The sequence below is a fragment of the Brachyistius frenatus genome, unplaced genomic scaffold (assembly GCF_029030835.1).
Source record: "Brachyistius frenatus isolate BFR_SWC_R1_liver_20210118 unplaced genomic scaffold, ASM2903083v1 Contig_96, whole genome shotgun sequence".
NCBI classification, from domain to species: Eukaryota; Metazoa; Chordata; class Actinopteri; family Embiotocidae; genus Brachyistius; species Brachyistius frenatus.
Window position 1 is genome coordinate 191,991 of NW_027210695.1, and position 22,572 is coordinate 214,562.

Below are 22,572 nucleotides of genomic sequence, written 5' to 3' on the forward strand. Positions count from 1 at the left end.
AGGCATCTTTGGCAAAAAAAAAAAAAACAACATTTTAATCAATCTAATGAATTCAATACAACACCCAGCCCTAGCGCAAGGTATGCTGGTTATTTGTAGGAGGGCGAGAGGAGAAGTCGGGTGTGTGTACTCACAGCGTAAGGCAGGCCAATGTAACTGTGGGAATGGTGAGAACTGCTGCTGTAGATCTGGTGCGGGTAGCTGGACTTTTCCACCACCACAGGGCTGGCCTCCACCGATTCTGGTCTGCTGGGCAGGAACACAAACAAAGAACAAACATTACTGTGGACTGAAAAACACGGACAATCAGGTGAAACAGCGCAACTCGCGCTCAGCTTTCCTCCACAAGTGTGAGGATGTGTGTGCATTAAGCGAGGGCGTGTGGTGACACAAAGGTATAATGGCCGAGGGAGGAGCGTGGACGCATGCTATGGCTTCGACAGTCACACTGTCACGGGGTCGGCTGCAGCGAATCCAACACCACAGTGTCTGCTCTCATGTCACCTTAGCTGGACTTGTAAAGCTCGAGAGGCAGACGGACAACATAAATTAATGTCAAAATATCTCTAAACCAACTTCTACAAAGCTGATAATCATCAGGAACACATGCTTCCTGTCACTTTCACAAAACAACCCACAATTATTTGTTTCAAGCTCATTCATACCAAACCAGTAAATCCACTTGCCCCAGAATCACAGTGCAGTTGAGGAACAAGCCTGTTTGGCCGTTTGAGACGAACCCACCCTTATTATGACAAGCATAATCTATTCGTCAGTTGCTGAGGGGGTGGATTTAGGCCAAGAGGGAAGTGGAACTGGCAAAACAGATGACATGAGACAAAATGGTCAGGTATGAAGGGAGAAGAAAAGGGAAGAGAGGGAAATATGAGGAGAGACTGAGCGCTACAGGATAAACAAGATGCATTTGTGATATAAAGAGTGTTTAAGGTACGGTGTGGTAGCTATTCATGTGCGAGGAAGACACGCACTTCTTTTCACAGAGTGCTGTGTAAGACAATTGCTCCAGGGTCAGAGCCATAAAAACAAACTAGTTAGTAAGATAGGAGTATGTGAAAGTGAAATGAGCATGTTTCTTTCTCGGCTCTGTCTCTCCACACTAAAAGAAGTACGATCTCCGAGGGCCACTGCCAGCAAGTTTCCCCAAACAAGGCAAAGTACAAGGAAAAAAAGGAAACTATACATACTGGACTGCCTCTCGTGTATACGGCGTAAGATTAGCATAAAAGACGGCGAGCACTGTGAACAGGCCACGTATGCCTATGTAAGACTGTGACAAATTAACCAATATAGTTTGAAGCTCACATTCGCAACAGAAGTACATTGAAAAGAATCAAAACCATTTGGAGATACAGAAAACAATTGTGCAGCTGGAACAGGTCAAATTAAGTTTTAAATAGACCATAAAAACACGGTGTCCCGCCTCCTCAATCCTTCCTTCCCAAATTCAACTCCCTCACAAAGGTAGTCCCAAGGTAAGTTGGTAATACGGTACCTGCGAGAGCCCCTCTCAACCCTATTGCTCTTCTTGCATGCCGAAAGAGCACTGTGCAACACTTCCTGTGTGTATTGCCGCTCAATTATTCACTGTCAAAGTGAAAACGTAACTGCATGCATGAGGTTTGGAGGCGGATCCAGGCTAATGGGTGTGAGTGTGCGAGTGTGTGTGTGTGTGTGTGTGTGTGTGTGTGTGTGTGTGTGTGTGTGTGTGTGTGTGTGTGTGTGTGTGTGCGTGTACAACATATTAACCCCCATACAAATTAATGTGTAAAAGTTTAAGTGTGCATAAACAGTCCGAGTTAAAAGACAAGAGGATGTGTATAACTTCCTGCTTGGGAGAAAGTTAGTGAGCCTACTGCACAACCATCAATGACTAACCAGACCAAAGTCTACACTTTATATTATATTGATTTAAGACCTGGCGGAGGCTTGTCTCAGATTTTTATAGGTTGAAAAGAACTATTTAAAAACTGGTCTTTTGCACTCTTTCCAACCAGTGAATCAGTGAGGGAGACAGAGACAGATAGGACACACAGCATATTGGCATTCACAGTCAAAGACAGACGCAAGGCAAACAAGTGAGGCGGCTTGTTCAGTGGGAAGGAAGTAAGCGTGTGTGAATACGTGTGTGTGTGTGTGTGTGTGTGTGTGTGTGTGTGTGTGTGTGTGTGTGTGTGTGTGTGTGTGTGTGTGTGTGTGTGTGTGTGTGTGTGTGTGTGTGTGTGTGTGTGTGTGTGCATAGCTGAAGGGTTTGTATCATTCGTGTCTCCACTCCCGTGAGGTGGAAAGGAGGGACGGGAGTCAGAGTACACGTAAATGGTAGGGTTGCAGACTTTCAGTCGATCAAGATCACGCTCAAACAAAAAAACAGCTATGGGCTGAGTCATGCACATGAAAAGATGACGAGTGAAAGAAATACAGTGGAATGAAGAGGGAATCTTTGCGACTTGAGGTTTGATTTAAGGTGGCAGCGAGGTGTGCTCTATTTATAGTCCACAAATGCCACGAGTACTTAAAAAGGGACGGATGTCATTGAGAATGACAACACGCGCTAAGAGAGGCCGAAGAAGCAGAGAGGACAAGCACGGAGAACGGAGAGATCAACAGCAGGAGAGGAAAAAAAAAAAGAGAGCAGCCCCGAACAGCCAGAGGCAACGCCTTCACTCCCGAAGAGCTCCCACTCGCTGCCATGGCAACCCTACGTACTCGGTCTGCGTGTGCGCGCACGCTGGGCTCTGTGTGTCAGTGTGGACACACACACTGCATTAGCCAACAGCTGGTCACGCTGCTGCAGACTTCAGGGGGACGTGGAGAGGACGTGACGCTGTGTCTCTGGTGAGTAGCCAGCCCCGCTGTTCCACACTTAGCTGGCACAATCACAATTCTCCAAAGAGCTCCGTGTGCGTGTCCAGCTACGCTCCATCCCTCTGGTCTGGATGGGACCTGCGCAGCAGCAGGTGGAAGCCCCCTTTTCAAGCTTGTTATCTGCTTTTGAATGAATCTGCAGCAGGCACTCGGAGACAGAGCGTAGACGGACAAAGAACAAGTGGGAGAGTCAAGGCAAGGGGCTTACTCCTACTCCTACTCCTACCCCCGGTGGCAGCAGAGCTCTGTGGGTAAGAGGGAGGGGGGGCGGCAGGGGGACGCGGTGGGACTGTTAAAGACGCCATATCTATGAGGGCCACCTGTCACTCAGGCCAGTGACCATGGCAACAGGCCCTGCGCAGTGCAGAACGGAGGGAGGGGAGCGAGGGGCCGATACCATGGCAACACAAGCTGTCACGGCAACAGCTCTGATGAAGGCAGTGGGGAGGGCTCTCCCTCCTTTAAAGAGACAGGAGCCCCCCCACAAGTAGATGACGTGTGTTATGCTTTAGCCATACGCAAACCTCTTGCTTCATTTATTTGACCAGAAAACGCCGCGGCAATGTCCTTGACAAGACTATAGGAACCCGAGAGGAGGGGCAACAGGAAGCTTGTTGCCATGGCGCCATGCACCATTTCTGCTTCACTGACTCAATGCGGTGTACACATGTGCAAACATCAAGCTACAGCATTACACAAGGATCAAGGAAAATCATGTTTGGTGCTTCTGTATATTTCACACAGTTAGTTTTATAAACACAGACTGCACACGTACAGCTACATTCTGGGCTTACAGCCAGTTTCAGATGGGTAGATGTAGTTAATAGCTCAACACTGTGAATGTGTATCACGGGCAATAGTTTAGTGTATGTACAATCAATGGCAAGACTGAACTGTCCATTAGAGCAGACACTAGAGGGACCCTGCTTCCTGCAAATTCCTTTCCCATTAGCAGTAACTTCGTAAACACAGATCGGTCTGGAAAGGGAGACCTGACTCAAGCCACAGGAAAAAGAACAAATGATAAGAGCTGCTTTTGTCATCATGGAGGGACTATTCGGCCATAGTAAGAGGAGAGGGAGGCATGGGACACAATGCTACAGCAAACGAGTGTCTGTGAATGTCACCAAAGACGGTCTGAGAGACGAGAACACAGGCAGGGAGAAGGTGAACGGTGGGGAGAGACGAGAAGAGTGAAACCGAGAGTGATGTTTTGGTAAGAACAAAGACCGGAGATGGCATTCAAAAGAGAATTCTGAGAAAATTAGCTTGTGAGGAGGCATAAAAGTTGTGAACAGTGAAGGCCTGGTGTTACTCACTCTGAGCCCGCAGCCATGTCCAGGTATGAGGTGTCTGCTGTGTCCACCCCTACTGGGATGACTATGCTCATGACGTTCTCTGCTGATCAGTTCTTGTCCTACTGAGTCCAGAGAAAGGGAGTCCAAAACACTGAGGCATGCCAGCCACAGCAGTCATTGCAGACATCTAAGTGCATCCACAAGGCCTGAACATGTAGGAGACGAGAGGAAAAAAAAGAACACAGACACAAAAAAAACAAAAAGGAGAAAGGGAACAAAGAACATCTGTTAGTGTTGTGTCGGTGCACCGGTTTTAGCATACACTGATGATTCAACAATGTCATATCTTTCATTGCCTAGAAAAAGGAACAAAGCATATATCGGTATCCATCAAACCTGAAATTACAAATCAGAGTGAAAACGGGGTATTTCCAGAACACAAATGCATGATTCATAATTTTACACACTCCCCCACCCCTCCTGTCAAAGGCAGGAATTCCCCCCTTTATAAAGCAACCAAGCTGAGGTTATTGACTGATGAAAAGTGGGAGGACACGATACTGTAAGGTGAAGCCTGAACTGCTGCTGCTGTCAACTGCGCTAAAGCGACCTCTGCACACTATCTGCCAGGAATGCAGAGGGCTGCAGTGTGAGAAAGCTCCCACAAAGGGGAGCAAGAGAACACACAGCAATCAGCCGCCATGAAAGGAGGGAGGAAAATGCAACACAGAGGCCATTTTTCCCCCTTCAGCTGAAGAGGACTGCTCTATTCTGAGCGTGCACACACACACACACACACACTCAATAAAAGGCAAACACGCAAAACCTTTTATAATGTAGGAAAGCTTATGTTTTTATTATTCCTAGTTAGCATCTCCAGCGATGCAGATGGCAAAAGCTGCTGTAAGAAAAGTCATCAATAATGGACCGCTTTAGCTCGTCAGGCAACGCGTGTCGTGTCCCATCGGTTCCTAAATAGGAGGTGGGCTGGACTAACAAATGATATACTGGAAATATCATGGATGGGAATATCAAGCCATGTATGCGTGTCTGATGTGAATCCAGGCGGGAGCATATGTGTCAGTGTGGCTGCCCCTGATACGGAGAGCTCTGTTGATAAGCGGGATTAGTGGGAGGGACAGATGCTGAGACAAAATAGGCTGGAGGTGACACCTCCGCCTGCTCATGCACACTGGGGCCAAACAAAGGCTCTGATCACAGCTAAGGGTGTAAAACAGGGGACGGGCTACAAAGTGGAGATATGTCACATGTTGAGTCGAGGCATACCTCCCACACTTAGAAGCAACAACACACTCTCACAACAAAAATCGCACGTCCCCGCACGTCTGTTGGGATCTGCGAGAGGAAGCCCCCTCATACATGCATGTCCATGTCCACACACACACACACACACACACACACACACACACACACACACACACACACACACACACACACACACACACACACACACACACACGTGTCACTCCAGCAGGAAGGCTGCATTTCATGACCACGTAAGCTGTCAGGTTAGCCGCACAGAAAAAACACACACTGTTTTTTCTCAGGAGACTTTTTAAATAGCCTCGAGAGCCCCGAGAGTCATTCTGGATACTCATTCACCCAAATGCAGTATTTGAGCCAGCAGGACTGGTGAGAGCCTCGCAGACATGACAGATGTCAGCTCCGGGCCTAATTAATAGGAGGAAGAAGACCCCTGTGAGTCTGTGTGTCAGCCAAGGCTACTGATGGGATCACCTTTTAAATTCTCTTCTGATTCGGTGTGCAAGTGGCTGGGTTAAATAGCATGGCTATATCACAGGCAGGGGCATTTCATGATGGAGAATGATGTAACCAGAACACTTCTTTCAACAAAAGATGGGAGAGTTGGCCAAACACACTGAAACGACAGACCTCCCCCTCCTTTATATTATCCGAGAAGCCCACTATGTTGTAGCACTGGTAAAGTAGACTCCCTCCGAAGCAGCCAGTTTGTCTCCACTTTGTCCAGCGAATCCTGCCGTCACTATGAAGGAATGCACACACAAGCTCCACGTTCACACAAATAACCCCTTCACTGATACACACACACACACACATAGATAACCCCTCACCCTGTCCTTTCAAACATTCCTCTATAAGGAGGCTCTCAGAGCAGTGTGCAAACATATGTGCACTGCAACCAGACAAGACCGACAAAAGTCGGCTGGAAAAAAAATAAGAAAAACAAGTACAGTACAGCAACATTCCTGACTAAATCTGCGCTGCACTATGACTGCCTCTGCCTGCTCCTCCTACTTCCTCTAGAAGGGCTGTCCATCACCCTGGAGAAATACAGCCAAAGAAAGGGGGGGGGAAAAAACACCACCACCACCACCACCACCACCCACTCCTTCCTTTGCCCAGTCACCCCGCCCAGGCGGATTTCTCTCCCTCCTCTGTGCACTTCCTAAATAAACCTGAGACAGTAACGCAGAGCTGAGGGGAAGGGGAGTGTCGCAGACACAGTTCCTAATTACAAGAGGGCCAGGAGAGACCATTTAAAGCCACCTTCGGCTAAATCCACTGCTGTTATGGAAGGACATGAGCAGAGCGAGGGGTTGGAGGGGCCGAGGGGGGACGGGGAACATGCTCTGGGGAGGGTGAGCAGAACAGTGACACAAACGTAGAGAGAAATGTTCAAAAAGAGTACTGGAATAAAACAAGCCACCGGATTGGAAGTGGTTCCGATTTTCTGGGCGTCTAATATCTTTTTGCAAAGCAGTTCACCTTTCATTTGCTCGCAGAATAGATTTCCTCGCCGCTACAGGGAGCTTTAGAAACCACCACAGCCCCACCATTTTCAAGAGGGCAGTGGGGTGGGGGAGGTGTACATGGGGACTGTCTGACAGTGATGCTACACAGCCTGGACCTGGGTGGACTCTGGGTGGCGGAGTGGAGCACATAGTGTAAGCCAGTCTCTCCTTTCTCCTCCTTCCCTCCCTCTGCGAGGGGACACAGTCACGTCATTGTGTGGGGAATAGCTATCCTTTTAAGACCGGGCTGCACTGAAGTCAGTGAGGGAAAGCCCAATTCCATCATATTCAAATCATGCCGCCACAGACAACAGCTTCCCTCTCTCCTCGCTTTATTACCGCTGCTCCGTGTGTAACAGTGTTTTTGTTCTTGTTTTCACAGCCAAGTCTCGGCAGATTACGTTTTCCGATAAGTGGGAGGAGCACGACAAAATGAGGGATTCCGACCGAATCCCTCAGCACCGTTGCCAAGCTGATGTGACTTCACACCGTCCTCATAGCCCGCCTGCAATGACTCAGCTAAGAAAGGCGATTAAACAAACTCCTACAAACACGGTCACATACACAGGAAGCATGACCCAGATGGAACGCAGGCCTGGCCCTCTTTTTCACGGTACCCACCGTGGGACACGGTGCATCTGCCCCGTCCTTCATAAATCAGTGTGCCCATGGCTGCCAGCGCTCCCTCTGCACTCGAGCACTGAAGGTGAAGTCATACATCAATACAGCGGGGGGATGTGGATGCGAGCGTCCACACGAGCAATTTTGTCGCCACAATAGGAAATGTTTTACTGCGTGCGCCAACCAATAACTTCATCAGACTGTAAAGACCGGGCTGCTTAAATGTCAAGACGATGACGAGACGTTACTGCCGCTTGCTTAAATCCTCTAATGAGCGATCAGTAAACAATATATATAGTAGGCAAAGGGGCAGCAGTGCAGCAGGCTGATGCAAAGACGGAGCGAGGGGTTATGTTAAATGCATATCTTACTGTGGGCATGTAACTCTGCCCTTTCAGTCACAACGGTCTGCGTGAATTTGGACACAAAAAAACTAATATAAAAATCATAACCATATCCTCTGTACTCAGTTCAAGCAGCCAGGAAGTGAGTAAGTTAAAGTCCGTACAAACAGGGTCTGGCAGCGAAGCTGGGGCAGCCCTCCTGTAGTCTGAATAATGCCTGTTCAGGAGAACCCCTGGGGCACAATCTCTTTATCTCCCTCTCGCTGCTGCTTACAGAGTCACAACCACGCTATGTATAGTTCCTTAATACATTTGAAAATTAGATCGGCATTCGTTTCATCAAACCAGTTCACTTGCTGCATCTTTATCAGCGTGACTGTGCTTGCAAAGTCTGATGTGATTTTGTCCCCTGACTTGAAGAGCTCTTGCGATTAGAGACTGACAAGCAGGCACATATGCAGCTGGTACCTAATTACAGCATTTGGAGAATGCACCGCATGGCCAACTAAAATGTGAGCTATGTGTCCATGTGTGTGCCCACAATAAGGGGGGAGGCTACTCGGCATCTACAGGGCAAAAGAACAGTAAGAGCCACTCAGGTCCCATTACAACAGTGTTTCATGATCAATTTCATGCCCGGGCCGCAGTGTTGTTACATCACCAACATCGATGACACATTCCCTCTTTATTTGGCCCATCCTGCCTTATGCTACAACCTATGAATGCTACTGTAATGTAGGTACAGCAACAGGAAGGTAAGGGAGGTGGAGCAGGGCTGCAGCCTCAGCAGCTGCGGGCCTAAAGCCACCTGTCAGAGAGGCAGCTCACTAGTTTAAAGAGGGATCTGTTACGGCCCAGCTAGCAGCACAAAAACAGGTCACCTGAGCCCTGGCTTCTCCTCCCAGCTGGGATGCCATGTGACTGCGCTGGGCTCCTGAGTGAGGCAGCTTTGTCTCTGGGTCTCTCAGGGTCTGGGCACCACACATGTGAGACTGGGCAACAGCTACACAGCTTAGTCCCACATGGTGAGGTGTGCATCTGCATAGATACACACTTCACCTCCAGAGAGGTGCTGCCGTTTCAGAGATGAGAGTGTATTGTCTGGAGATGAGGAGGAGTAAAGGAACAGAGGATCTTTTCCCAAGTATGGGAAGAGTAAAAAAAAGAGAAAGCTGACGAGTCTTTGGCCTTCATCTGCCTTGTCAATATGTCAATACACCAATAGACATCCTGTGCACTTGTCTGACTTCTTTACTGCCTCTCGCTCTGTCAATCATGCTGAAAGATCAAACTGTTTTGGATTCGGCTTGTAGCTGTTCCTTTTCTTTTTTATCCTACGTGCGCTCTGGAGTCTGTCTAGGGGTTAGTGTGAGAGGAAAGGTGTGTCATCTGAGACTCCTATGTCTCTATGCTGCCTGCCAGAGAGCTCTGTAGCTATGGCAGAGGGGGAGTGGCACCTCAGCTCCCCTCTCCGTCTCTGTCAACACAGCAAACAAACACTCACTTTCCTGCACAAGGCCACCAGACACGCATGCAGCCAATCATGTATTTAACACTGCCAGCTCTGCTATCATGTAGACAAGAGAGAGAGAGAGAAAAATGAATGAGTATGTGAACAGAGGCCTCTGCTCCTTTACAAGGATGAGCGAGATGGCTTGGGATTTTGTGTATTATGTAGCAGAGACTAATTAGGCACAATAGAGCCTTCTCACTCATCTAGCAGTAATAACCCCTCCACAGAGAAGACCCTTTGACACTTAACTGTTCTTATTGGGCGACTGAAGTTTGTCACAGTAGCGATCCTGGCAACGAGCAGGAACTATAAAACCCATTCAGTGCTTAGTGATATTTAAGATATTAATACAGATATGGTGACTTCAAGCTGACCCCGTCTTGCCAGCTTATTTTCAAATTGTATGCTTCCAGGGGTTTTGGAGGCTCCATGCATTATTTGTGCTACTGCTTTGGTCAAACAAGCACTTTAGTGCACTACTTGTCTTAGCCTAACACTCTCAGTCTGCACTAAGGCTGACAACATCCACAACGGACAGCTACACAACATGTTTACAGTGTTTAAGCACATTTATGTTGTTGACAGTTTGGACCACAATATAAGGTTACTAGGGAGGACTCTATATTTTCCTAATGCCTCCACGCGCTGCAGAAACTTGGAAAATATTCTACTTTTAACACAATTGACATCAAAATTATCAGGGGTGAAAAGAAGCTTCTTGGCAAGAGTCACGAACAGGCATTTGAGCCCAACTAAGTGCCAAAGTTTGTCCCACAGGGTGAAGTAGAGGAAAGGACAGCTGTGCCACAGGCTTAAAATTCTGCTTCCTTTCACATTATCCTTTTTAATAAGTTACTGAGACAATTTTACGGTTAAACTGCAATTTTTATGAAAAATTTAATAAATGACATTGTCTGATCTGGTTGAATGAAGCGTATTAAGGCCACATTAGTGGCCTACGGCAACACATTTTATTTAAAACATATCCGATGTACCGAGACAGCCTGCAAGACTACTATCCGCTGTGATCCAGGCAATGTATTTTTCTCACCATTACATACCTGGAGCATGTGCAGTACAACTGTAGGCTATTGTATTATCTGGGAAAACATAAATATCAGATCAAAACACTTGACTAGGACATTGTGTAGCATTTTATTGTGTCTAATAAAACAGCCATGGAGATTAACATGCAACAACTGGGTTATTGCTCGTGATTCAAGTCTTGTGTTCATCTGGTTTCTGTATTTGAACGTGTTCTGCAGATGCTTTGCGATCAAGGTACCAAACATACTCACATCCTCCCGTATTTAAATAAAACAGGGTGAGTTTCGAGGACACTGGAGGGGATAAACAGAAAACGTTAAAGAGGAAATACAACCTACAAGAGTGGGGCACCCAGCTACATAATATGGTTTATGATTAATTGGTTAAGCCTGTGACAGGAAGCATTACAGCAAGTCTTCTACAGATATATCTTGACAAATTGATGTATTTGTGCACCACAATGAAACTTATGTATTTTAGGCTGTCCAAAAAAAAAAAAAAAAAGTACAACACATATCACACCGTATACCTGCGACTAATTTTCTGTGACAATAATGCCCATCATTAAAAAAAAAAAAAAAAAAAAAAAAAAGACAAGCAATAAGCATAAGCCGTGACGCATGTCACAGTTATACTGTAGTTCGTTGTAAGACCGGACACATCCGCATCTGTGATTCATACTATAACGAGACACACACAAAAAAAAAAAAAAAAAAAAAAAAAGCGCTGTGTTACCGAGGTATGATCTGGATTGTTTGACATTATTATTATTATCATTGAATAACTTGAATTAAAAAAAATTTAAATCATGTGTTGTGTAGTTGCTTCTCAGTGAGTATGTCGGCGCTGCAGTCAGTCCTGCCGATAGGGGTGTGGAGGGCACACAACGTCGCTTATTATGTTACCACAACACCCCTGGTGCTGTCGCCATTTTCATAGCGCTTTTCTCAGGACGGCGAGACAATCGTGTAGCCGAGGGGAGCCTCGCCACGGGACGAAAAACCCCCCCAAGAATGCATTCAATCGCCTCTTTCATTACACTCTACCTTAAGTATCACTCTGTCGGTAGTTTATGTGTTGTTACAATGCAGGGTTGGTTGTTGTTTTTTTGACGTGTGTGTGTGTGTGTGTGTGAATCCGTCGAAAGCTAATCGGCTAGCAAATTATGGCCTTCTCGAAATGTGATGGTAGCAAGCTACATGTTAAATGATGGCGTCCGGAGCGAAGAAGACGGCCGGAGTGCGCATTAACAGGGACGCAGGAAAGGCTGACGTAACGAGAATATACTTTAATAATAATAATAATAATAATAATTAAAAAAAAAAAAAAAAAAAAAGGCCGAAAATAACCGCGGGATTTAACCACCGAGCTAGCAGGCAAGCTAACGGGCATAATGCGCCGACAGCAGTGGATTAATACTCGGCTCGTCGGAGCACCGACGTCCGGAGATAAACTGCTCGGAGGGGGAGGGGGGGGGGACGACAACAACAACAACAACAAAAAAAAAGCAAAGCCGATTTCACATTCGTACGGTAATTTGTTTCAGGTCAGGTGTGAAAAAAAACAAAACAACAACCAACTGCGACAGTCGAGATGGGAGTTTACAAACTACGAGATGCCCAAATGGAGCCGTCCCCATCCTCCTCCCCTCCCCCCTTTAACGCTTGCAGCATTTTGAACCCAAAACACCCTGAATCTTAAAAAAAAAAAAAAAATGTAAAGGTGAAATGTACTTTTATATCAAAAAAAAAAAAAAAAAAAGCAGCTCGTTTTGGCTTTTATTTTATTTATTTTTTTTTGGGGGGGGGGGGTTATAGTCTCCGTCTTGTCATATATCTATAAACAACAACAACCTCCCGGAGTCGATGTGATTACTGCGTAATTTACGCTTGTTTTAACGCTCGGCTTTGGGTTTTTTTAGTTGAGACTAAACATCGTCGGGTACCTGTTTACATCCATGTAAAAGGGGGAAAAAAAAAAAAGCGCATTGTTCTCCGGCTTTGAATTTGAACAGGGGAGGGTGGAGGAGGAGGAGGAGGTGGTGGAGGAGGTGGTGGAGGAGGAGGTATTGTATGAAATTTCGCTGAACGGAAATAACGTCCCGTGGTCTGGGATGAACAAGGATGAGAGACACAACCACGGAAGATTCAAGATCGTAACTAATAACGCTTTTTTTTATTATTATTATTTTTTTTTTAAATAATAAAATTAAATAAATAAATAAATGTAGTTTTCATTTGCCGGCAAATTCAGACATCCAGGAGAGAAGTGGCCTATTACCTCAACACCACCACCACCACCACGCAAAAGGACTTTAAGTTGGGGAAAATATAAACATCATATACTATAATATAGATAATATATATATATATATATATCATAAAAACTGTGCGCAATATGGCCCGCAGTGTCACCGTGTCAAGCTAAACGTCAAGTGACTCCCCCCCCCGACTGGATCCACTTATATTAATCCAATGTGCGGAAAAAAAAAAAAAAAAAAACATCAATACGTTTTTTTTTTTTTTTTAAAGAGAAGTTCACTTAAACTGTAATTGCAGTTTTATTTTTTTATTATTTTAATCTTCCGTTACACGCAATGTTAATGTGTGATTTAAGTGCTCCGGCTGCTTTAAACGATCGGGTGAAGAATTATATCGATGTTTTGTTTTGTAAGTTATTGTAATCTTATAACTTTGTCTTGTTTTTTTTTTTTAATTTGTTTTATTATAAACGGAGGAAAGAAAAAAAGAGAGAAAAAAAAAAGTCCTGTTGGGTTTGTGTCAAGCTAATTTCTGAGCTAGTAGCATGCGCTAAGTTAGCGAGTGGTCTTGTTGGCGTTGCCAACTTGATACTTAACGTTGGCAACTTTTCCTCGTTTATTTAGGTATTTTTCCACGTTTTTAATTAAAAAAAAAATAAAAAAAAGTACTCGGCAAAAGCAGCGACACCTCCGGATCTAACGGTGCTCATCAAAACCGGCTAGCAGGCTGAACTCAGCTGGTACTGCCTGGTTAGCCTTAGCCTGCTAACAAACAGCCCCAACAAAATACGCTTCCAGGTCGCGTTTGCGCTCAACCCCGAAACCAGCTCCGACCGCGGGTCACTCACCGTTTTATGTCCACTCTGGATGATCTGAATAGCGAGTAAGGGGACCCGGGTAAAGACCCCCGTCGCTCGCAGCTTCCACAACCAAAACAATACTTTTCTGTCCAACACACTGCGGATCCCCAGCCGAGGTTTTAAAATTGTTTGTATTCAAACGCGTCCTCTGAGGAGTCCGTTCCTCGCTGGGGGGGGAATCCCTTTGCCTCTCGTTTTACGCGGGGGTTACAAAACGCGGCTTAAAAATCAATTCAAAACCGTTAAAACTGTGCCCGAGTCGAAGGCGACTTTTAGAAATTAGATCCCCTCAAACCAGTCTCTTTTCCCTTTGCAAAAATGGCGGCCCTGCCAGGACTGCCGAGACTCCGCCTCCCCCGCGAGCCCCCCTCCCCCTTTCCTCGCCATCACTAAACCCGAGCTCCGCCTCCACGCGCTGCGGGGTTCGCCTCCCGACTTCGCAGGGGCGCCGTGACCGCGCTCCGACGCGCGTCCGCGGCCGCGATTCCTTCGACCGGTTTTCTATTTCTGTCGGCAACTATCTGGATTTAACTTGCGCTGTGCTATTTAGACAGCGCTCGTCAAATGGACAGAAATGGACCTCAAGTATGTTAGATATCTTCAGAGTGCTAATTAAACTGGCAGCTCGCGGATAGCCATTATTTATTTTTGTTATTTTTTTGTTATGATGTGTAAAATATTTAAAACAATACAGCACATTTTGCTGTTCAAAGCCCGCACAATGTGGTGCGCTGGTAATAATGTTCCTGTTATCTGCGTGATTATCTTTTGAAAGATCAAGTCAGCTGTGGGAATGTTTTTATCAGGAGGTTTTGTTCAAACTAATCGCTGTTTCCCCTCCCGTTTCCTCCTCTTCCTCTCAGGGTGAAATCACAGCCCATCATTGATATATGTTGCACAGCTATTTTAAACTATAAATAATCTCTACAACGTTTAGGATTCATCAAGTAATGTCTATTATTGTTTTTTTTGTTTTTTTTATCCATACAAACCGAGAGCAACAGTTTTAATCCCCAAAAGGTTGACTTAAGTGGACCGATCCACCCTTTTTCTCTCTTTTAAAAAAAATTAATACTGCCACAGGAATAAGTCTGATATTAACCTATACGTTTATTAAAATCCTTCGTTTTACTACAGGCATAAAGGAGCACCCAAATCTACTACCACCCCAGTAGGAGGCAACTAAACTGTTATGTAACCCCTTACACAAGAGCAGCATTTTGTATATTGACAGTGAAGAAGTGTTCAGATCCTTTACTTAAGTAAAAGTACCAATACAGCAATGTAAAAATACCTTACTTAAGTAAAAGATCATGCGTATCAGTGGCAAAATGTAGTTAAACTATATAAATACTGGTTTGGTCCCCCTGATAGATATATTATATATGACATCATTAGATTAATAATAATGAAGCAGTAGTGTGTCAGCAGCATGTTAATGTTGGAGCTGCTGCAGGTGGAGCTAGTTTGAACTACTTTATGGTTTTATATCCAGGGACAGCAGCTAAATCTGCAGGGCCATCAGATGATTACTTGGAGAAGTTTACAACTCAAGACATCTGAAATGTGACCTCGACTACACACTGCTTTCTGCAAGAGCCACATTTATTTGTAAATTTATTTATATCAGGGACGACATCCAAAATACACTAATATCCAAAGAGGAAAGATGCTTTGTACCAGATTTAGCTATTATCTTATTTCCATCTGCAGTTCCTGTGCAGGTGAGAAGAAATAATAAAACACAGATCATTGATACTATTGATACCAACGCAGGTATATGCAGACACACACAAAACAGAATGAAGACATGAAAATATTGCTTACATACAATATATTAAAAAGTTATAAAAAAAAAAGCTGGGAGGTTTAATTTTTGACAACGTGTTGTAATTTAAAAGCTTTTTATATCATCTATTTGGGGATTTTTTTTTTTTTTTTTTATCCGAAAGTTAAGTAAAGCTGTCAAATAAATGTAGTGGAATAAAAAGTAGCCTATAATATTTCCCTCTGAAATGCAGGGGAGTCAAAGTAGGTTATACAAAGACTATTGTTGCACCATATTGGGAAGGAATAGCCTTTGAACAATTTACCAATGAACATAGACCTTAGAGGACAACATTGAGAGGGCTATAACATAATTGAACCTCAATAAAGCCAAAATGGACGTGTTATTAAAAGTCTAAAGATGCACAATTTCACAAAGGGCTTGAAAGTCATTCATAAATACAGATTATAAAGGTCTAAACATCCTCTTTTTAAAAGAAAAACATCTTTAGGTTGCCCGTAAAGTGCACATATAATTACTGCAAAACAAATAAAGCTTCTGTAAAATACGATTTATGTTGTGTGTGTATATATGCCCTGTAATCGTCACCCAGAGAGGTTGCAGTTTACACCCATCTTTGATTTGATGCATCAGTGGACTTTTAACTTCGCTTTAACGAACACAAAAATAAAACACAGTCTAACATTTATTTTTATTTTTATTTTTCTCGACAGCTTTATTGTTGTGGTAAATCGGTTCCTGTCACCTCTCCAGAAACATGTCTGTAGAAAAAAAAAAAAAAAATATCCTTTTGACATCACGTGTTCAGAGGGAGGATGTTCTCATCGTTTCCATCTATTGACCCCTCCCCCACCCGAAACCGCATCCCCTCGCGCATGCGCACTCCCGAAGGACCGCTGCAAAACCTGCCGGCGCACGGGCGAAGCCAGGTTGTTTGAAATAAACTTGGGGGAGGACGGAGGTAGAAAAAAAAAAGTTGGGCCGACCGAGCGCCAACCCTCGCCCGCTTTCTTTTTTTTTTTTTTTTTAAATGGAAATAAACGGCTGTGGAGGAATGCAATGCGGCGATTAAAACGGTCGATTCTTTACGGAAAGGATAACACATTTATATCCACGTGCCCATCGTGCTTTGTTCCGGTCTGAAGATTAGATATCTGATCTGTTCAGTACGGTTGGCGCAACAGTTGGGTGGCCAGAAACAAACAAACAAAACAACAACAAAAAGAAAACAAAAAAAAAGCAGTTGATGAAAAATGCTTTTTTTTTTTTTTTGGAGAAATGGTTGGTTTGCGATGACATCATGCAAGTTAGTATTTGTGGGCGGGCTCTGAGCTGCGAGGGGAGAGGGGCGCAACCGGAGAGAAGCGACGACCAGGCGCCATTAGGTAACGACGTAAAACTTAAAGTCAACGTGTGTTGTGTTAAGACGCGTCCCAACGGGTAAAAAAAAAAAAAAGCGAAACGAACTCGAAGCGACACGGCGCCTCCTGTTCACTAAAAACGGACTACCTTGAATCGAGCGATAAACTACGGCTTCCTTTCGTGTAAAGATATCGGTTGTCGTTTGGGAACAAGATGGCGTCGAGGATTTTTTTTTTTTTTTTTTTTTTCCTGTTTGTGCTCGAGCACTTCTGGGCGGCGGCGCCGTGCGCGTTCTCGCCACAATGTTTTATTTATTATTTTTTTAAATTTATTATTTCAATTTATTGAACAAAAATCCATATTTACAAATATCATGGCTTGAATACCATCACAGTAAGTCAATAGGAACAGGTGCAAAAAAAAAAATTAAAAAAAAATAGGACAGATGAACATAATAATAATAAGCCTTTTTTTTGGGGGGGGGGGCTAAAACACATCGTCCTACTGTTTTGACTTTTAACAGTTTTATTCTTATTTTTCATAGAGTTAAACATGATTTTATATTGACAGGAAACACTGTGAACTACACAAAACCTAGGTTTGACCTTCACATATTTTGATTGTGAATAAATAATTGACCAAGAATCAGAATATTATTATTAACCAGGAAAAAAAACAAAAACATCTTTGTTGTCCAAGATGAGTCCGTACAAATGTCATTTTGAGACCAGTTGTGTAGTTGTAAAACCGGCCGTGCAGGTAATATCAAGCCGTAAAGCTTCACAGATGAGCAGCTGAATTAAGTATCATTACAAAACGCATAATTATTGATTTCAAAACCAAATCGGTCGTCTCATCCTTGCCACAATGTCGTTATTTCCTGTTTTCACGGTGGAAAGTTGACGTTTTAAAACCATAACCGCGTACAGAGAAGGTGACTCTCGCGCTCAACGCAGGTTTTACATTTTGTTTTGTGGAAGCACCTATTGGCTGACAAAAAAAACCCCAACAACAACCCACGTTTTCCACAGAAGTGCGCTCACTGAAAACCCTCCATCATCTCCAAGGATGTAGATTTGAATGGTCTCTTTGTGTGTCCCGGTTACACCAGCACTTATTTTCCCTCTTGACACTTTTCACACCAATAAACCAGCTTTAGACTTTAAAAGTCTCATGTTCAACACAAACTACATCACCGGCTTTGTTTAGCTTTTGACCCCATCTAGTGGACCAGGCACACCATTTCCACAGGTGATGACTAAACCTCATTTAGTTTTTGATGTGGAAATTATATAATAATAAAAAAAAATGGCTGTATTTTTGTTTTCATCAAGGGGTGGAAAAAGTATTCAGGTTCATTATTAAAGTAAAAGTGCCAACAAGTAAAAGTCCTGCATTCAAAACCAGCAGTAAAAGTGTCGGTATGATTAGAAAAAAAAATAAAATACTGCAGTTAATTTTAACTGCTGTTTGTTTGTTTAATCGACAGCAGTGCATCATATTTCATTATAAGATCATATTTTTGTAGCATCAGTGTCCTGTGAGAGCCACGTTTGTCATGTTTTCGGCTTTATGACATTTTTCCAGCTGATCCAAGAGGGTTATTAAATAAAAAAATAAAAATATTCAGAAGTTTAATTTTCTCAAACTATACAGGAAAATTCAGTATTTTGTATTGTTTATATAAAACTTACAAATTCATCAAAGTCACCAAATCTGGAGGTTTTCACTGGACAGGAAGGATATTAAAACTAACGTTTTCTAACAAATGCAGCGGAGTAGTAAACACTATATTTGTCTCCGAGATGTATTAGAGTAGAAGTATAAAGTATCATCAAATGAATATACTTAAGTAAAGTACCTTAGTCTTGCACCAAAGTTAAAATTCACTCCACCACTGGTTTTCATTTATTGTTATTTAACTGTTCGCCTTGAAAGTCATTCGCCAGCAAAAACAACAGGGGGCGCTCTCGGATATAAATGACTTTTTTTTTTCTTTTTTTTTTTTTTCCCATTGAGCCAATTAGCACAGCGGAACAAAGAACGTGGTCACTCGCCGTCCAATCACAGACGATGTTGTTGGAAGGTCGTTTATTGACGAGGGGAGAAGGTGACTTCTCGGTTGTCGCGCAGTGCCTCGTAGACATCTTTCCGCATAACCCCTCTAAACACGGGTTTTTTTTTTTTTCTAAATAAGCGACCATGTCTTCTTTTGGAAGGGCCTTCGGAGTCCTTCGGGCGGGTACTCGGCTTTTTAAACGCGGTCCGGGACGGATAACGACGAGAAAGTAAGCCTGGTAGCATCTTGGCTATTGCGTTAGCTTTTACAATTTCTCGGCTGAAATCTCGCGAAGTAAACAACAACAACAACAACAACAACAACAAAACCAGTTAAAAAAAATATATATATATATATCTCAGCCTAAAACACCGTCTCACATGTTTTTTGGTTGCACGGTTTGTGTTGCAGGGCGAGCGGCGGACCGCACATCGAGCCCCAGTACCGACAATACCCGCAGCTGACGAAGAAGCAGAAGTTCGAGTCGGAGCTCATCAGCGGTGCCATGTGGTTTTGGATCCTTTGGCACTGCTGGCACGATCCGGACGCGGTACTGGTGAGCAGACCAGCGTTTAATAATCTTGTTTAAAGGTGAACCTCACCTGGAAAGTGGACGAGATCAGGCAGCAGCTGCAGGTGGAGGTGGAGGAGGAGGAGGAGGAGGAGGGGGACAAGAGACGGGACAGCTGCATGATGGGGGAGACAAGAGACGGGACAGCTGCAGTCAAGTAGGACAGTATTAATTAGCAGCTTTCAGTCTGAACAGGAAGTCACAGAAACACTCCCTTTCCTGTCACATCTGGTCAAATGTTATCAGATCCAGATGTTTTAATAATAATGATAATAATAATTTTAAAAAAAAAATTAAAAAAGGGGGCTCATACTTCTGAATAAACAAAAAAAATATCCAGTGATTGGGCGGTTTTGCAGACGGAAAAGGCTCGTTGATGAGAGAGGTCCGGCTCTGGACAGCATCGTGTTGCAGTCCACTCAAATAAAATGCGAAGTACAGAAAGCTGAAGCTGCAGCGGACACGGGTTCACAACAACAGGACACTTACAGACTTAAAAAAAAAAAGTTCAGTGTCCTCTTCGGTCACCAGATATGAATATTGAATATTACAGAACAACTTTTGGGACGTGGTGGAACAGGAAGTTGTCAGCGTGCTCGTGCAGCTGCGGGGAAACGAAACATCATCTTGAATCCGTGAAACGAAGAGTTGAGGCCGTCTCGGGAGCGAAGGGAGGACCTCCCTGTTGTGGCCAAAGCTGGAAAAAAACAACAACCAGAATTTCATTGATCCTTCTTCTTCAGGGTCACTTCCCCTGGCCGGATAGTTCTGAATGGACAGACGAAGAGCTGGGCATCCCTCCAGATGACATGGAATAAGGTGACTTCTTCAGTTTCCTTTGCATAAATGAAGACGGGTGCATTTACCAATAAGGACAACCAGGTTTACTTGACAACATGTAATCCAAATGTTAAAAAAAAGAAGCGACAAACGCAGGATCCGAACCTGCTCGTCGTCTTTCAAACTAACAGTAGATGACAACTAACCCAACACCAGTTGTACGTAAAAGTTTGGGTGAATGACATTTTACGTTGACACTCGTATTTGTTCACCGTGGTAAACATGACTGTTTTCTTTTGTTTGCAGATAACCGCGAGGGATTCAAGCTGCTTAGAAGTCTTTGTGAAAACCTTCAGGATATTCTGAAAGTCATCGCTGTACATAGACGAATAAAATTATCTTTTAAGTTAAAGTGCCGTCGTTTTTAATGGAAAAAAAATATTACACCGTAACAATCTGAACGTCTAAAAATGAAACGCGCACGCTGCGAAATTGTTTTACGAGTTAAAAAACAGGACGCTCTTGTTGGGCCCAAAAAAACAGCATATTATTTCATTAGTTTTATTTACACGCAATTTTTGAAATGCAGAAACAAAAATGCAACGCATTAACAGTGTCACAGTTAGCCAGTGTTTGTATATTTCAAATCATAAGCCATTTAAATCTGGAAAAAACATTGCAAGAACCAACACGCATAACACAAAATGCCAAAGAGAGCTGCATATAAACGCAAAAAAAACAACAAAAAAGGGGGGGGGAGAGATCCTGTACGGCGAATACTACAGCTTATAACAAACCCTGCCTGCGGGCCAGCTCGTGTTTTTCAATGGCTTCACATGCAACGAGTTCAAAGGGTAAAGTGTAGTGTAAGAAAAACAAAAAGGAAATCACTCTTGACGACGTGATTAACACTAATTTAGTAAGTTTGTGTTGGGATTATTTTTGAAGCGCCTCATCCGGGCTGAGTGGTTGATCACAAGTCACTCGCGGGTCGTGCGCGCAAGTCAACCTGAGCAAAGCTTTCGAAGTCTCACGTCACGCTCTTAAAGCTACTTGGCAACAGTTCGCCTGGGAGTCACTTACACGGGCGCAACCGACGTCAAGAGAGGGTGTTTTGTTTTCTGCGTTAACGCCGAGCTGCGTTGGGGAGGAAATACCAAATTCGTGTCATCGGTAGAAGCAGCCCAACGATACAATGACTGACCGGTAAATGCTAAAGCACAGCGTATCCTCATGAAAACCACGACCATGAAGTCTTTTTTTTTTTTTTTTTTAAGCTATGAAAAACAAACAAACAAACCTCAGCATCTCCAAAAGCAGGAGAGGATTCTCAAAGTCTTGAGTGCTGAGAGCATCCTGTCTGCATCCGTGATGTGGCTGGTGGTTAATCGGAGGTTATGTCCATGGCATCATTCCCTGAGAGTGAAGAACTGCGCACCCCGAGCAAAACACACATCTCACATCAGCATCGTTATTAAAAATAAAAACAAAACAAAAACCATCACTCATCCCGTTGGGAGTTCCTCAATCGTTGACTTCTGAATACATCAACTACTTTGGATCGACCACAGTGGCTCAGAATACTTTTTTTTTTTTTTTTTTTTTTTTAGCTAAATGGTAAGTGGCACTCGTTGAGAACGCTCAGGTGTAGATATGAAAGTTGACCTAACCTAATCTCTATTCGCACATAGCCCAACACCTCTGGCTACAGGAAGAAGAGGAAATCAGAACAGACAAGAATAATCCAACACAGGCTCTATTCAACAGGAGGGAGGGGGACAAGATCTGTGACAAGAGAAGGTCATAAAAGATCTGTAGGTAAACTGCTACTCAACAGATGATCACATGAACTCTAAAACATCCACATTTACAAAAAAGTGTTAAAAGATTTAAAAAAAAAAAAAAAGAAAGAAAGAAAGAAACCCCCTATAAAGGAAAAGAAACAACCTCAGAATAGTTGAGGTTTTAGGGTCAAAATATAATTAAATCATTACCTCTTTCAATTAATAAATACATCATTCAGAATCCATAAAAATAACACGTAAAAAAAAAAAAAAAAAATCAACATCACAGATAAAATGAGAAATAAATTAAGCAGGATATCATGCGAGCTGTCTCAGAGCTGGCGACTCGCAATTCCTATTGAAAACAAAAATTCACTGAGAGGCAGCACTTTGAGTGACTTCCTTTTTTTTTTTTTTTCTTTTTCTTTTTCTTTTTTTTTTTTTAGCCAGGACTGCTCCGAAAAACAAAGACTCCCGTCTAAATTATTAAACAAAATAGTGCAGATTTGAGAGTAGATGTTTGCACTAAATTGTGCAAAGTCTGTAATGCACCTGTTTTCTACATGCAGAAGAAAAATAGTGCACCTAAGTGCTGCCTCTCGCTCT

At 43.5% G+C, this 22,572-nt stretch overlaps 2 protein-coding genes across 2 annotated transcripts in view; one reads left to right on the top strand and one right to left on the bottom strand.

The window, feature by feature from the left end:
• The window catches only part of kmt2e (lysine (K)-specific methyltransferase 2E), a 28,099-nt gene extending 14,187 nt beyond the window's left edge, over positions 1 to 13,912 (bottom strand). The window contains 3 exon segments of the mRNA XM_069711062.1: positions 135 to 249; positions 4,203 to 4,387; positions 13,610 to 13,912. Coding sequence (XP_069567163.1) covers positions 135 to 249; positions 4,203 to 4,273 — 186 coding nt within the window. The 5' untranslated portion in view covers positions 4,274 to 4,387; positions 13,610 to 13,912.
• Positions 13,913 to 18,854: 4,942 nt separating this feature from the next.
• ndufb2 (NADH:ubiquinone oxidoreductase subunit B2) lies at positions 18,855 to 22,303 on the top strand. The gene is made up of 4 exons (XM_069711087.1): positions 18,855 to 19,060; positions 19,243 to 19,387; positions 20,146 to 20,233; positions 20,500 to 22,303. The coding sequence occupies exons 1-3, from the start codon at positions 18,975 to 18,977 to the stop codon at positions 20,218 to 20,220; spliced, it is 306 nt and encodes a 101-aa protein (XP_069567188.1). The 5' UTR covers positions 18,855 to 18,974; the 3' UTR covers positions 20,221 to 20,233; positions 20,500 to 22,303.
• The last annotated feature ends 269 nt before the right edge of the window (positions 22,304 to 22,572 follow it).

Coding starts and splice junctions, on each gene's coding strand:
- ndufb2 (XM_069711087.1), top strand. CDS start 18,975: ATGTCTTCTTTTGGAAGGGCCTTCGGAGTCCTTCGGGCGGGTACTCGG. Junction 19,061..19,242: donor GGACGGATAACGACGAGAAA/GTAAGCCTGGTA, acceptor TTTGTGTTGCAG/GGCGAGCGGCGGACCGCACA. Junction 19,388..20,145: donor ACGATCCGGACGCGGTACTG/GTGAGCAGACCA, acceptor CTTCTTCTTCAG/GGTCACTTCCCCTGGCCGGA.